General features: G+C 44.6%; 1 protein-coding gene across 3 annotated transcripts in view; it reads left to right on the top strand.

The window, feature by feature from the left end:
- SPTBN1 (spectrin beta, non-erythrocytic 1) overlaps positions 1-14,975 on the top strand; it is a 93,491-nt gene that overhangs the window by 14,755 nt on the left and 63,761 nt on the right. For 2 of the 3 annotated variants that reach the window (XM_035896121.1, XM_009640661.2), the window contains exon 1: positions 79-621. The exons of the other annotated variant lie outside the window; for it this stretch is intronic. In XM_035896121.1, the coding sequence (XP_035752014.1) occupies positions 513-621 (109 nt within the window). In that variant the 5' untranslated portion in view covers positions 79-512. Of the gene's footprint in view, positions 1-78; positions 622-14,975 lie in introns of those variants that run through there. 3 annotated transcript variants of the gene reach the window in all.

Raw genomic sequence — 14,975 nt, 5'->3', positions numbered from 1 at the left:
TCCTCCACGGTGCTGTATGGTAATCAAGTGACATCAGCCCGCGCCCGGGCGGCTGCTGATTATATTACAAACCAGCAGAAAGGTCTGAGGTGTGCGCGGCTCCTGGAAGCGCTGGCAAGGACGGCAGCGCCTGGCTCCATGCTGCTTTTACTTTGGACTGAATCGCAGGCTTGCTTTTATTTGATTTAGTTTCGCCAGAGCCAGGCAAGCATTTGAAACCAGATTCGAGCACTTTGAGAGTTGCCTGTAGTGGAGCAGGGGGGAAAAAAAAAACAAACCACCAAAAAATCCCTCATGGTGCTTTAAGTTTGAATCCATTACAGACAACTGACTGCCAACCCACACTGCTGGATTTTGAACCGGAGCTGTTATTTACTTAGGGCTCAGTGAGAGCGTTTTCTCTAGGGACTGAAGCCAAGCTGCTGAGGAAGCTGTGATTTACTTGGATGTACGGTAAAGAAATCTGTGGTTCCTTTATGCTGCAGTTCATCGTATCCCTGTGTTACCTGTAAATGGAATTACAAAAATCAACCAGTATGCCCGGGCCGTTGTCCCCAGGATATGCAGCTCAGGTGCCGTATAACTATAACCAGTTAGAAGGAAGATTCAAGCAGTTACAAGGTAAGCCTGCACTGGTTTTTTTGTAGGTGTTGCTATGATATGATCCCTGTAAACATGTTAAGTCAGGGCTTGTTCTCATTGCATCAAGGTGGTAATGAGAGAGTCCAAACGTGGTGCTATAGCAAAAAGCTTTGTGTTCTTTTAGGAGACGCTGTGTGGCTTTTGTCTCTCTGAAGGTGTCCTCAGCCTGACACAGTGTTAAGGTGCTTGTCCAACCTCTGAGCCACTCAGTGTTACAGGGGAGGACTAACCCAGACCAGGGCGCTTAGAACAGTAAGGAGGGGAGTGAGGAAGTGGTCTTTCTATTTATTTTATCCTTAAATAAAATACAGTCGTAACTCTGGAAATTAATCATAAAATATGAGCTTTGGGTGCAGTTTGCGGTGCGAGAGCCCTTTCTAACTCCCTGCGTACCTCCTGTAAAGGCGGGTGGCTTAACTTCTTCAAATGCAGAACAGTTGCATAATTTCCAAACAAATTAGTTTGCTCATGCCGTAGAAGATCTCCGAGAAAGCATTTATGTACTTTAACATTCCCGTTTTTCTTCATTTTGTGTTACTCTACTTTTAGGCAGGGAGAATGTCCTTTAATGTCTTTCCCATTAAATTCTCTGTCTGTGTGAGAAAACAGCCGTTTCTTTCGGGGAACGGTCGTGTGCCCTCTGAAGGGGGGGCCTCTTGACCTGTGCTGGAAACGCAGATTATTAGCAGCGCGGCGGTGGAGGATTGTGCCCAGCATCTCGCTGCCTCAGACAGGGGAAAACAAGCTCTGCTGTTGCTCGGCGTAAGGCACGTCCCGGGGATGAATGAACTCTAGCACTGCAGTTTCAAAATAAAAAAGAATTCTTAACCAAAACCAAATCTCCTCCTCCTCTGCATCCATGTGACTCCGTAAATAATCCCAGAGCAGCCTGAGTACAGTGAAGTTCAGCCCTTCTGTGCCTGTTTCTTATTTTACTCTGTGCCACAAGTGTGGTCCTGCGGTTCCTGTCAGAGAGGGAGGAAGGACCTGGTTAGTGCAAAGAATGTTCCCATTCGTTGGCTTAAGGAGGGAGGGGAAAAAAAAAAAATCCTTCATTCATAGTATTTTGTTTATCTTGTAAACCGGCTGGCAGTAATGGCTGCGTACTGGATAGAAGAAGATAAAATGACAGCATCTTAAACACTGGCAACACAGACATTCCTCAGGCCAGGCATGGAAAGTGCAGGCTCCAAACTTGCGCGCAAGGGAATACGTTAGAGGCTTTATCTTGGACATCTGTCAGACCTCAGGCTGTGGTACTTGCTTTAAAAAGAACGAGGTAAGTTTGTGGCTCGGGAAAAAAACCCCTGGCTCAGGCAGTCTTGCTGGTGAAGTTAGCAGTCTAAAGAAGGCAGATTTTATCATTTTCAGGGTCACTGCTTCAGGAATCCATTATCTATGTGTTTACATCGCACTGAAAGAGGAAAGCAGGCCGCAGTGTTGAAAGCACAGAAAGTGAGTTCTCCCTACAGTGGAATGCACTGTGGTGACAAAAACTTGCAATGCTCTCCCTAAATGCACCGCAATTTCCTCTAACAAAAGAGATAAAATGCAGTGAATTCTGCAATAGTAAGGAGGGCCTTTGCGCTAGACCATCCCATAGTCGTTTCCTTGCATTGCAGAGAGAAGGCAGACGGGCTTGAAAACTAGTGCTGCCAATGATCTTGCTCAGGGTGGAGCTTAGGTCCAGGAAATGTTTTAAATTATGCACTAGACACTCCATGAAATGCTAAATAACCATACAAAATACGGTGTGCTGTAAAGGGAGTGGCTTAACTCTGCTGACACCGATGGTGTCTTCCCTTGGGTTAATGGCTTTGCGAAGAATCTCTAAAAAGCTCTTCATCTGTAGCTGTAAAATTCTGAGGTGATTCTTGTCCCCTTGCTAGCAGGCTCTGGTGAAAACATTGGGTGTTCTGCGGTGCTGGGCTCGGTGCATGCACGCTCAGAGCCAGCAAGGATGAGCGGAATATATGTAATATTTTTAAATTACAGATTTATCACCAGTTTTACCTTGAAAAGGGAGGAGGTGTACAAGCAAGTAAGAGCAGATACATTTCAAACCTTCTTCAGTCTCTGGTAGAAAGTACTTTTTGAAGCTTTCCTGCCTATTTATTTTTGTGTCTTCCTCCCTTACAGCTCTTCCCTCCGGTAGGCTGGCTCTCTAGACTAGCACCAGTACAGGGTCACCGTAGCCTGTGCTCGTGTTCTTCCCACACTGAATTTGCCCCTCATTTTTCACAGTTCCTAGAGTTTTCCTGTGAATCCACAGCTTTGCACTAGATTATAGCAAGGAACTGTCAGATCCAGTGAAGGTTCTGAGTTTTCCTCACAAAAAAGCACGTAGGAGCATATTGTTTTGACTCAAGTAACTCAGAGCAAGCGCTCAGGCCCCATATGAAGCAGAAGTGGGAATCAGCAATGAGGACAACTCTCCTCTTTCCTAAGGTAGATGATACATTAGATTTGGTAGTGGCAACTTCACGAGATGAAAAGAGGGGCCAACCTAATTCTGCTCACAAATGCTAAGGACAAAGCAAGTCCAGATCAGAAGTGATCACCTAGGCACTCCTTCATTCCACCTCTTTTAAATGCCTTGAAGTGATGATTGTTAAGGAAACTCTGTTGGTCAACTTGATGACTGTGGAGCATTTAAAAATTTCCCAGCCCTGTCCCACTGGGGTGTGAAGCCGGTGCAAGCTGTGGGACCACACTGAAGGGACCAGACTGGCTTCTTCTGCACCCGGGAGGGGTCTCCTCACAGGAGATCCCAGCTCCCCGTTGCCTTGATGGGCCGGAACGAAGCGGGATGTGGCAGAAGACACTGCTAGGAGTTAATCAAAGCTGTCTTTGTGTCAAAAGAAACCTTGAAGTCTTGTGCACGATGATGGAGAAGTTTAGCATACTTAGTCCTCCAGCTCATGAGAATGTCAGCGCAGGTGTGGGGAGAAAAATGCTTTAGCAAGTTCTGTATCCTTTATTAAGTTTCAGTAAGTTCTTATTACGGTTAGTTCGCCCAGTCCTGGAATGATAAGTGGGAGATGGTATCAGTGGCTGCTATCATCTTAAACCTAGGTGTGGAGTTTTGGTTCTCATGGCCACTTGTGCAGTAGAAAGGGATCGTGCTGCAGGGCTGGGGTAGCTCTCTGCAAGTGAAGACAGGACCCTGAAACTTGTTTGTGGAGAATGCGTTGCTCTGTAGCTTCTGCAGGGTACGTCGGTGGAGAAAGATTGTCCTGCTCAGTTGAGGAATTAAATGAAAGGCAACCCAGATATGTTGTAACTATAAACCAGGGCTGTCACCTGTGCTACTTTAACATGGCAGGATCCTGTGGGTTGGCTTGGCGTGGTTGTAGGAGTTGGCAGGAAGAGGTTAATGCAAGTCAGGAATTTGGAAGGAGATCCCTGCAGCTGTATCGCCTTCTGCAGCCAAGGCAGTGAGTGTCAGGGCCACAGGGAAGCTGCCACCAGCCCAGAGAAGCCGCTATCGTCACTGCTCACCAGCTCCTTCCCACCTGGTTAACAGGACAGCGTGGTATTTATTAACGTTTCTGGCATCTAGTAGCTTGGTGACTTTATCAGCTCCCGCAGTGTAATTGGAAAGCTGGATCTCAGCTCTAAGGCTGTGCCCTAGGTGTGAAATTTCCAGTGGTAATTACAAATGTAAAATCCTGGGGGATGGGGCTGAGCTAGATTTGTGCTCCTGATAAATCCCAGGGGAAAGGCAGCTTTCAGAGGGGCTCTGCGAGGTACCCTGCTGCGTGGTGCATTTCCATTTTATTTTTATGATGTTGCATGTCAGATTGGAAACTTGATTTTTAGTGGGAGCCTGATGTGTTCTGGTGACCAGGCTGCCTGGGTGGAAGTGCCTTTATTTTATTATTACCTTTGAGCCATGTTAAAAATAATACAGTTTGAAAAACTTGACACCTAATGTGATGACCGCTGGAATGAGCCTGTGGGAAAGGTGAGAGCTGTCTTTCCCATCCGAGATGTTTAAGCCGGCTTTAGATCAATTCTAAACTCTGTTTCATGGGGATGAAAGACTGACTGGCTACGCAGCACTACCTGTACCTGGAAACAAAATGCAGTTGTACGAGTGCCTGGGGTGTCTGGGGCAAAACCTTTGCTCTGATAGCAGTGCCCTTCAGCAGGGAGCTCCTTGGCTGTGTCGTCTTTTGGTCTGCAGTGACCCAAGCGGGTTTGGTCTGGGTTCTGGTTTGGCATAGCGACACGCAGTTTCTATTTTTAAGAGGTCAATGATAATCGGCTTCGTTAATACAGGGATCTGTATGCATAGATTGGTTCCTGCACAGACTGCAGAACAGCAGGAAAATTTCCCTGTTCGCTTTTCTCTTCTGAAGCAGGGCTTCCCCACAGCTTTTCCTGCAAGAAACTCTTATCCCCAAATCCCTGCCTATGCCCACTGCGAACTGGCAGGTCTGCGGGAGCTGCTGAAGTACTGTCCTGCCCTGGCGCAGTGAGATCTTCTGCCTCGCCCAGGATCCTCTGAAGTTACGGGGGTGCCCTTTGAAAAGGAGGTTTCAACAGCTCTCTTCCTTGTTGCAAGATTTACCTTTTGAAGGATTTCAGTCTGCGAGCAGTGACCTGCATAGCTACAGGCGGTGATTAGCGAGCTGAAGGACATCCTGCTTTGCCTACCAAATTGGTCACTGGCATTTCTTGTCATGGTAATTTCTGGTAAAGGTGAAATGCAGGAAGGCTGAATTTCATTCCAGATGAAATGTGTCTGCTTTACCTGGATTTTTTTTTTTTTTTCCACACTCTCAAATCCATGAAGTTGCAAATGCATTCATACTCCTGTGGCAAATTTTGCTTGGTTTTCTGCTGTCTGCAACCATTCCGAAGCCTGCACGTGCCACAGCGTACATCAGTCTTCTGGTTTTGATGAGCACAAGCTGAATGGCTGGAAGGCCTGTCAGATTTTTACCTGCAAAGAGTTTCTAAGTGATCTCAAACACAGTGTTTTGAATGTGTATTTCTGTGATAGCTGGGCCCTTACTCTTTCCAGTGTAAAGATTCCTGCCAATGTATCTGAATCCTAGACTCAGTTTTAGGGCGTTTTAGCCACCTGAAACAAAGATGGCAGCTGAACATTGGTGAAAGTCTTCTCTGTCTAGAAATATTTCAAATGTGCAGGTTATAAAAGCCATCTTGCCAACTAACTGAGAGTATAATTTAGGGATTTAACTTAGAGGAAATGACTGGGTAAGTCTTGAAACGAACCTGTCCAGGTTCTTCATTAAAATGGACATTTGTAGCAGATCACTTGCTAGGACTTGTATTTGTCTACTCGTAAAACCAACTGGTTGAATTGAAACTCTTTGCCTGTCCTCTTGTAGCAGAGAACTGATGCAGAGTCTGAGTGAGATGAGGCTATTCAGAGCTGCCTTATCATCTCTGCCCTTGCCAGAAGTAAAAGCCTACAAATTACATTGTAGAAATTTATTTATTCCTAGTCCTAAATATTGTAGCCGGGGACAGGGAATCTGTGTCTCGTGCCCTTCCTTCGCACAGGGACTGAGGAGGTGAGTACAGTGGGATGTGAAAGCCATGTTTCAGTGGCCACGCGTCTTGTCTGGTCACTTGATCAGCTTTATACATTTTTGCCTGGGTGATGTGCAGCAAATCCATGGGAGAAAGTTTTGCAGAAGGTTCTGGAATAGTTTTGTCTGTGAAGGATAAACTTCAAAACCACCTAGGAACTGAAAAAAAACCCATTCAAACCTTTCTCTCCCATACTCTCTCAATTCTGATACTATAACAACCCCACAAAACTAAATATGAGATTTGGAGGAAAACTTCACAGAAGGTTCTTGCGAGAGACTTTCAGAAGGAACAGTGAGATCTAAAGTCTAACATTATTTTGTATTTTCCCCGTTGTAAGGGGCTATTCGAGGCAGTATGGCAGCTCCATCTTCACCGCTAGATAAACTGTTACCATGGCTCCAGATTAAACGAGGACTAAGAAATTTATCATCGGTAGAGAAACCAGATAATCCCATAGCTACTAAAGACAACGTTTTGTCCCAAATTCCTGCTTTCTCTTCCAAAAAGCTCTGTAATTTTTTTTTGTCTTCAAAATTCCCAGAAATTTACCTTTGCTGGTTATGGGATTTGGTACTTGGAAGGTAGAGAAATCAAGTTAAAAGAGCCCAGAGTAAGGTATTTCTGCTAATACGGTCAGTGTTGATACAGTTGAAAAAGTAAACGTTTAAATTGGATTTGGCTCCTCGCTGAAATAACTGTGAAAATTCACAACTCTGGGTTGTTGCCTCAGGTTCTTTGTAGTCTGTTCTCTTCAATTTCTATTTAGATTATGCTTGTAATATTTGGGTTTTTTAACTGTGTCTTACAAGAAACTTAATTTTAAAACAAAAAGCCAACTCTAGGCTCTGGAGCATAATTTTCTTTGAAAAAGGGCAATTCTGGAGTACTTCTTGTGGCTCTGAAATTGTGAAGAAAGCAAAGCTTGTAAGCGGGTATTTTCACATGGGACAGTAAAGAATTTTGAGTACCCTGGGGGCGATTTGTTGCCCGAGTTAGAACGGTAAAATGATTTGTGGGGTGTCCTTAACTGGTATAAATCCCCATGCTCTGCGGATCTGGAAATGCAGGTGTTTGTGCTAGCGCAGGAACTGGCCCTTTTGTCTGAGATAAGCTAAACGCCACGGACTGTCCCAATGTTCCATAGGCACGTTGTAACCACGTAGGAGCACAGGCTTCTACTCCAAATATTTTTGCTATCCAAGAGCCCTATTCAAATTGATTGTGGGGTTTGCCATTAACTTCTGTGGAAAGTGGGGCAATAAAAAAAAAAAGACTACGGCCAGAGATGAAAGCGGTGATAAAAGGGCAGAACAATGGTAGGCTTTCATTCCCGAGTCCTTTCTCATATCTGTTTTGTGATTTCCTCCTTTTGCTTCTTTGTTTCTGTCTTTCTGTTGGGTGCATGCTTTGACTGGTAAAGTGGATGAAATGCTCCCTGAGCTAAGGGGAAATGGCGAAGAAAATCAAATTACAGATTTGCAACACAATTCACAAAATCCCCATTTCCCTGTCCTAAACTATTCTGCTCTGATATCCCAGTGCAGGACACGGGGTTTGGTAGGTGAACGCCCTGAATCTCATGGAAGAATTCATTATTCATATTTGATTACTAACAGTTCTTGAAGGTCTTTTTGATCCTGTTTAAGTTGAATGGAGAAGCGTTAAGTATCAGCTATTAAGTAGCAGGGTATGACAATGATACATTTTTATCTTATGTGAAAAAGAATTCTCTTCATTGAATGGACAGGTTTGGGAAAACTGGTAATCCAAATATTGGGAATCGGTCTTTGTTAACTTTAAAAGCTGTGGTGAAGGAGATAGAATAAAATAAATAAGGTGTGTTAGAATCTATTTTGCTCTTCCCACAAGAGATAAAATCTGAATTGCATTTGGAAACTTCTAGCTGGGACGGGCAGGTAATGGTTTTTTTTTCCAGTGTCGTCGTTCGAGTCATGTAGCAACTCCAAAGAGGAGGATGGTTTAATAGGTATTAGGCAAACGGTTCCCCTCCTGGCTCAAAGTTAGTCCTTTCAGAGGAAAGGGTTGTTTGTGGAATCACAGAATCACAGAATGGCAAGGGTTGGAAGGGACCTCAGGAGATCAGCTAGTCCAACCCTCCTGCTAAAGGAGGAACTCATGGATCGCTCTGCGTTCCAGCAGTGCTGATGTTCAGTACAACACCAATAAGGCAGTGGCCTGGCGAGCAGAAGCAGGGTAACACGCGTGCTCCCTGCCTGATGGGAGCTGGAGTGCTTTGGGGAGGGGGCCTTATTCTTAATTCAGCCTTGAGCACATAATTTCATTCACATACTGAACATAGTTAGCACCCACGGTAATTCTGGCCCTACTGTCCTCTGATAGCCTGAATGTAATTAAGGAGGGCATGCGAGACGAAAATTGCTTGCTGCTCCTAAAAACGCATATAGCTGAATCTGTGCATTTCTTTCAGAGGAGAAAAGACAAGAGGAATGGTGACCACTCATGCTTGTGACTTTTGATGCAGAGTCTAAGGTCACGATGGCCGGGAGAGCCCATGTTAACACAAAAGACCTTGTACACTTGCTGCTGGAACGAGGGTATCCCGGGCTGAGAGCCTCCTTTGTTGAAAGAGAACTACTGTAGCCAAACTAATATTAACCAGTCTCGTAGCCGTGCTGAATGCCCCACTGTTTCACTTAGAAAGAAGCTTAAAGAAAAAGGCCCTTCAGTTTTTAGAGGGGGACAGTACAGTTCAGCAGACACGCAGGCAGTCACTGCGGCAGTCTAGGGGCCACGTTCGTGGCTTTTCAAAGGTCTTGTGAAAGATCTGGCATTACTGAGTGGCCTTTTCACGAGGTAACTGGAAATGCTGATAATTCCATGTTCAATCAAGTTTGGTTTGTTTATAAAAAATAAGAGCTGGAACCCTTGAAAGCACAGGCCCAGTTACACGTCCATGACAAACGTACGCCGGACAGGGTCAGATTTCTGTTGGACAGGTGATGGGTGGAATGCGCAATCCTGCACTGTTCTAGTAAAACTGCATTAAGGCTGTTGGGGAGGGCAGGGGGCCATAAATATGATTTATCATTTGCAGGTTCTGAATACTTCCTATGTTAGCAAGCAGAAGTGTCATCCCCAATGGCATTTCACGGGAACACTATTTGCTGTCCCATGTGGAGACGGCAAACGTCGCTGTCTTGGATAGTGTCAAAATGGCCAGGCACGTGTTTGAGGGTTGTTTTGCTTCGGGGGTTGGTTCTTCTGTAGGTTTTCTTGTCTGATTTAGTTCTATCAGAACTGAGTTTTCAGGTAGGATAGCTGGAGGATTACACACCAGAGAGTGAAGAAAGCGTGGTGGCAAGGTACAAAAGTGATCTGTATTACCGCAGCACTAACCACAAGCAAGGGGTGGCCTTGTGCCTGCAACGATTAAACGAAATAATGCATTGTTACAAAGAGATTTAAGGGTTTATCTGAACAAAATAAATGCCGGCTGCCCAGATTTTTCTCACAAAAACCCCCTATGGTTTAATAAAGATACCTAAATTTAACTTGATGGCTTGGAAACTCTTTAGAAAATCAGCCAGTATGCAGAGCCCGCTTCTCAGACCATCTACACCGAGGCAGCCCCACTGAAGGCAACGAAACTGTGCAACGATACGGTGCTGAGGGGACTGGCTCCTGGGACTTTTGTGTCTCAGATTCAGGCCTGTTCCTTCATTCTTCTCAAATAATGACGACTCTTTGGCTTCAGCCTCTCCACACTGATACAGTATGTTGGGTTCAGTCTTCCCCTTCCAAAAACCCCAGAAGTCCAGTTCTTAGTGTTCATTTTGTCCAGACAGTGTTTCCAGTTTTTGAAAATGTGAGCAGATTCTGATTTGTTTCCAGGAAAAAAGGAAAGTAAGAACATGGCTCTTTCATCTGTAGTCAGTTAACTATGGTTTGCTTTGGGTAATAATTAATTCTGCATCAAGTTTAGTATCTTTCCATGGTTATTTGCAGGAAAAGTAGATTTACTTTGGTAGTGCAATGGACATTTTTTTTCGGGGTGTGTTCCTTTTTTCAGCTTTTCCAGATTCTCTGGCACTGTAATGAACGAGACTGCTCTGAAATTGTGGATGTGACTGTACTTTGATTGCAATTTAACATGAGTAATAGCCATTATGGAATGGCAGTTGAGTAAGGCTCTGAATAAGTAGGGGAGGTGTCTAGAAACATCAGATATTCGTTGCGTTCTGAACTTCTGACCTTTCTGTTATTCTCATGCATTGGGGAGTTGAGTAATTTGGGCTAACCCTACCTTTAAATGCTAAGTGTCCGAAGTTAATAACTACAGTAATGAAGGGAATTCCTTGGGACGGCAGGGTCTGTACCCACAGCGCGGGTGGGTGCACCCACTCTCGCCCGCTGTGCCCTTGCGCGCTGGGGCTGGAGGTGCTGACAAAAGCCACGGGGTACGTGTCAGTTCTTCGTTTAAGTGGATGAAGTCTAATTGGATCGAGGCTCTAATCTTGAGCCCAAAGGAGAAGGAAAGGGTATTGGGAACCATTTTAGCTCTGGCTGTGGGAACTGTATTTGCTTTCTCAGAGGTGAATTGCACCCCATCCCCTCTCTGTGTCACCACAGGCTTAGCTCACCCCCTAGGTGCGAGTTGCGTTTCATCCCCATGGCCGCACCTGGTGACAGGGAAGTGCGTTTCACTTCCAGCTCAAGGAAGTCGTTTTAGAGAATTGGCGATGCCCGGAGGCAATTTCCCGACTGTTCCCTAGGTGACGTTCTGGCCACTGTCACTTCTACGGGTGCGCTGATAATCCATCAGCTTCTAACAGCAGATGATGTGTTGGTTGCATCTTCATAGCCGTTGCCTCAGTCCGTATGGAAGGAGTTCACAGAGCGAGACGTGGAAGTTAGGGCACATTTTTTCCATAAATCCACTGCTGCCCACGGAAGGAGTTCACAGAGCGAGACGTGGAAGTTAGGAAGTTAGTTATTTTTTCCATAAATCCACTGCTGCCCACATATTATTAAGTCCTCTCTCTGTCTCCCCCTCCCCCCAATAAATATCTTTATAGTGATGCCCAATAGGGTATATTATAAAATCCCCATGATATAAATCCTTATTTACTGGAACATTTACTCTTAACAGGCAAGTTGCACTGATACTTGCCAGCACGTTGATGCTAATGATGCTCTGTGCCACTTGAAAGACGCTTGTGTATCCTCTGCGCTTGGGGCCAGCCGTGTTCCAGCCAGTTCCTCGCTGCAGATACTTTTTTTTCTAAATAAAAGCAACAGCAGTTTGTCCTGGAGAACAGACAACACTTAAGGACACCTAACATGTAAAAATCTGTAGCTGTGCAGGACGTCCTGGCAGCAGTGCCCTTGGTAGGGATGGAGCGTGGTTCCGCACCGGCTCCAGGAGAGCTCCCCTCCCTAGGCGGGGGGTGGCAGGGCTGGGACCAGCACCTGCTGGCTGTAGCAACACAAAATAAAAGAGCAGCTGAGAGGGGACCTTCTTCCCCCTGTTTTTCCTGAATGACTAAAAGGCCCGGACAGGGTGGTGCGATCTCCGCAGTACCTGTTTGTGGGCTGTCCTTCACCTCTCCTTCAGTCTCCCTGAGCGTGGCTGATCCCAACCGGTTCCCAGCAGGTTTCAAGGGTACGTTTGCGAGCTACCTGATGCCAGAACACCTTTTGTTTTCTGCACTACGTAAGTCAGCTCTCCCTTCTGGTTTAGCTCCTGTTGCCAAGTTCAAAAACATTTCCCTGGCACCAGCTGCAGGTCACCATGGACTTTATAGTCAGAAGAGTATTCAGGGAGTTTTTTCGTATGCATAAATGCCTTGTGTATTTGAGTTAGGCTGAAATGTGCCCGTAGTTTGGAGACATGAAAATCAGTGAGCTGCCCGATCTCAGGCCTCCAGAATGCACAAATAAGGCTCACACAGTCTGTGTAGGACGTCAGAAACGCATTTTCATGCCAGTGTACATGTGTATCCGTGTGATTTGGCTATGAAGGTGTGTAAGATGGGTACAAGCACACAAATAGTCTTAGTTCAAAGAGCCTGTTCACATATGTAAGGCAAATGTGCAATAATTCTGTGCTTAACCAATTCCTGAATTATTTTTTAATGACATTAATATTATATTGACAGACAATTGGGAGCATTAATCAGACATTTAGCTTTTGGAAGGTCTTGTGCTCTGCATTTCCTTTATTAATTGTCACATTTCTTTGTTGGGTTTGTTGTTTTGTTTTTTTGGTTTTTTTTAATTAAAAAAAAAACCAACACCACTGTTTCACATTTTGAGGGAGGGGAAAGCCCAGAATACAGAGCCCACATGCAACGTGATTAAGGAGGCATCAGTGAAATGACTTTGATCAGGAGTGTTTGGGTGCTGCTTATATTGATTGTGCTGAGCTGATGATGCCTGGCACTGAATTTTCTCAGTCTGCTAAAAATAAAAGAAAGAAAAGGAAGAAGAGTTGTTGGGAGCTCTCACGGATAACTTCGGCAGAAGCCGCACCTTTGCACCCACGTGGAGCTTTTCAGTTTGCGTAGTCAATGCATTACACAATCAGCGCGACTCACAATTCCACTTTTAAGACTAGAAAAACAAGTGGTGTTTCTGGATGAAGATACACATTTCAGGTGTTCAAAGTATAATTTTACCCAGCTAATTCCTTCAAATTTGCGTCACCTTTTAAATCTCAGAGAGATCTTCAAGAGTTTCAAACAAAGGGGTTTTTTTCTGGTACTGCTTTGAAAGTTATTAGATGGGCAGGAAATACTGTGCTGGAAAGGTGCCTCTCTTCCCCCACTCTTGCATAACTCCAAAGGCTACAATGATATTGCTTAAACATGCCCCATTGTCCCACAAAAGCAGATCAGTAAATGACCTCTGGATTGGAATCAAACAGACCGGCAGGGAAATTTTGAGGTGAGGAATTAGAATGTATGTGCAACTTGTTTGTACTTCAGAAGTCCCAAGCATGGAAAGAAAGATTTATTATTATTATTACTATTTTTAATTACCACATGGATTTCTTAAACCACTTTAATATACAGAGTGACCGGCTGGAATGTGTGTGTTAAAGCGTACATCGTAGTTTGGTTTTCCGGAGCTTTTCTTCAGCAAGGTAACAGGTGAAGGCATCAATTCTGCCCGTCTCAAAAGACAACAACTCCAGGACTTCAGCTGGAGCTCTGCGTGATGGGTTTGCAGATTAGAGCCAGAGAAGATTAGGGATTTTTCCTCTAATGCTTCTTATTAGCAGTTTGTTTCAAATCTCATTAAAATTCATTCATTTTTTAAACTGCCTTCTTAGAAATAACTACATGTTATAAATACCATGGTTCCCTCAGTTATGTGAGTAATTTTTATTGTAGTCTACAATATATTTATTGCTGTTACTCATTCAGCTTTCATCTTTGGGATTTATCTTGGGTCCCAGGCTTGCTGAGCCATGGCCTGGTTTACCTGTGGTGTTACTGCTTTTATTCGGCAACCTGTCGGTACGGCGTAGGGCGTCTGACTACAATACAGCATGCAATTACCAGCGGTAAATCATTGCGTGACCATGGGAACAGGGTGAACGAAGCACGTTGTTCAGCAAGGCTATGAAAATCAGCTATTATTAATCTCTGATCAGTGCACTGGTGGTTTAAATACATGTTCTTCCATTTAACATTTCTCTGTGATAAGGAATATTATAATTTAATAGCAATTAATTAGAATAATAACATCTGTTAGACCTGAGATTTAATATTTTGAAAGGATTAAATGCATTCATCATAGATTTATTTATTTTTCTATCCATGCTTTTCTGCCATTAAGTGAAATGAGATGTAAACACGAAACCAACAAAGGTTTGGCATTTCTTTCATCTATTCTTCTGTCTGATTGCAATGAGTTTTTAAAGAAGCATGGTCAAATATACCACAGCTTTGCCTTTTCTCTCCATGTAACGTCTCAACTTGTGCCTCAGATGAAAGAGAAGATCCCACAGCACTCTGAAATCCCTCGATGGGATTCCATAGGAATACTAGCAGTTCAGTCATCTGGCCTACTCTTGTTTAAGCTTGCTAAACTTCATAGAATCACAGAATGCTTTATGTTGGAAGAGGAGTTTATTTGGTCCAGCCCACCTGCTGAAAGCAGGGTCAACTTCAGTGTTAGATCAGGCTGCTTAGGGATTTGTCCTGTTGAGGTCTGAATACCCCAAAGGATGGAGATCCCACAGCCTGTGGGGGATCTCGTGTCTGAACACCCTCACGGTGAGAGCTTTCTTCTTGATACCCCATCTGAGTTTCCCTCGCTTGGCTCCATCCAGCCTTGCACCACCAGCAGATCTCCTTCTTCCAGGGTGGTTAAGCTTCTGTCCACAGCGCCTGGGTTTTCTCTGTAAAAGATGGGTTTCAGAGTCCATTTTTCTGTCCTCACGGCAAATGCCGAGTCCTGATGCCCATCCCTTACTGACTCATCCCTGCTTAACAGTTACAATTTCATATTTCCAAATACCTAGATAAGGAGGATCCCAGTCTGGTTGCACAGTTGGATTGTGCAACCCAAACCTCCTCCTTCCTATCCTTGTTTTTCCTTCCATAGACAAGTGGGAATCTTCTATAAAAACCCTTTCATTCTGCTGGGTTTGCTGAACACGGGAAGAAGATGGACGTTACATAGTGAAGTACCTGGCACGTTCTCTGCCTGTGCCAAGCCTTGCTCTCACCCCCGTTAACTGCTAATCGCAGTGGTTTGGGCAAGTATGGAAA

The sequence above is a fragment of the Egretta garzetta genome, unplaced genomic scaffold (assembly GCF_000687185.1).
Source record: "Egretta garzetta isolate BGI_Z169 unplaced genomic scaffold, ASM68718v1 scaffold200, whole genome shotgun sequence".
Lineage (NCBI taxonomy): Eukaryota > Metazoa > Chordata > Aves > Pelecaniformes > Ardeidae > Egretta > Egretta garzetta.
This window is presented reverse-complemented; position numbering and strand designations above follow the sequence as displayed.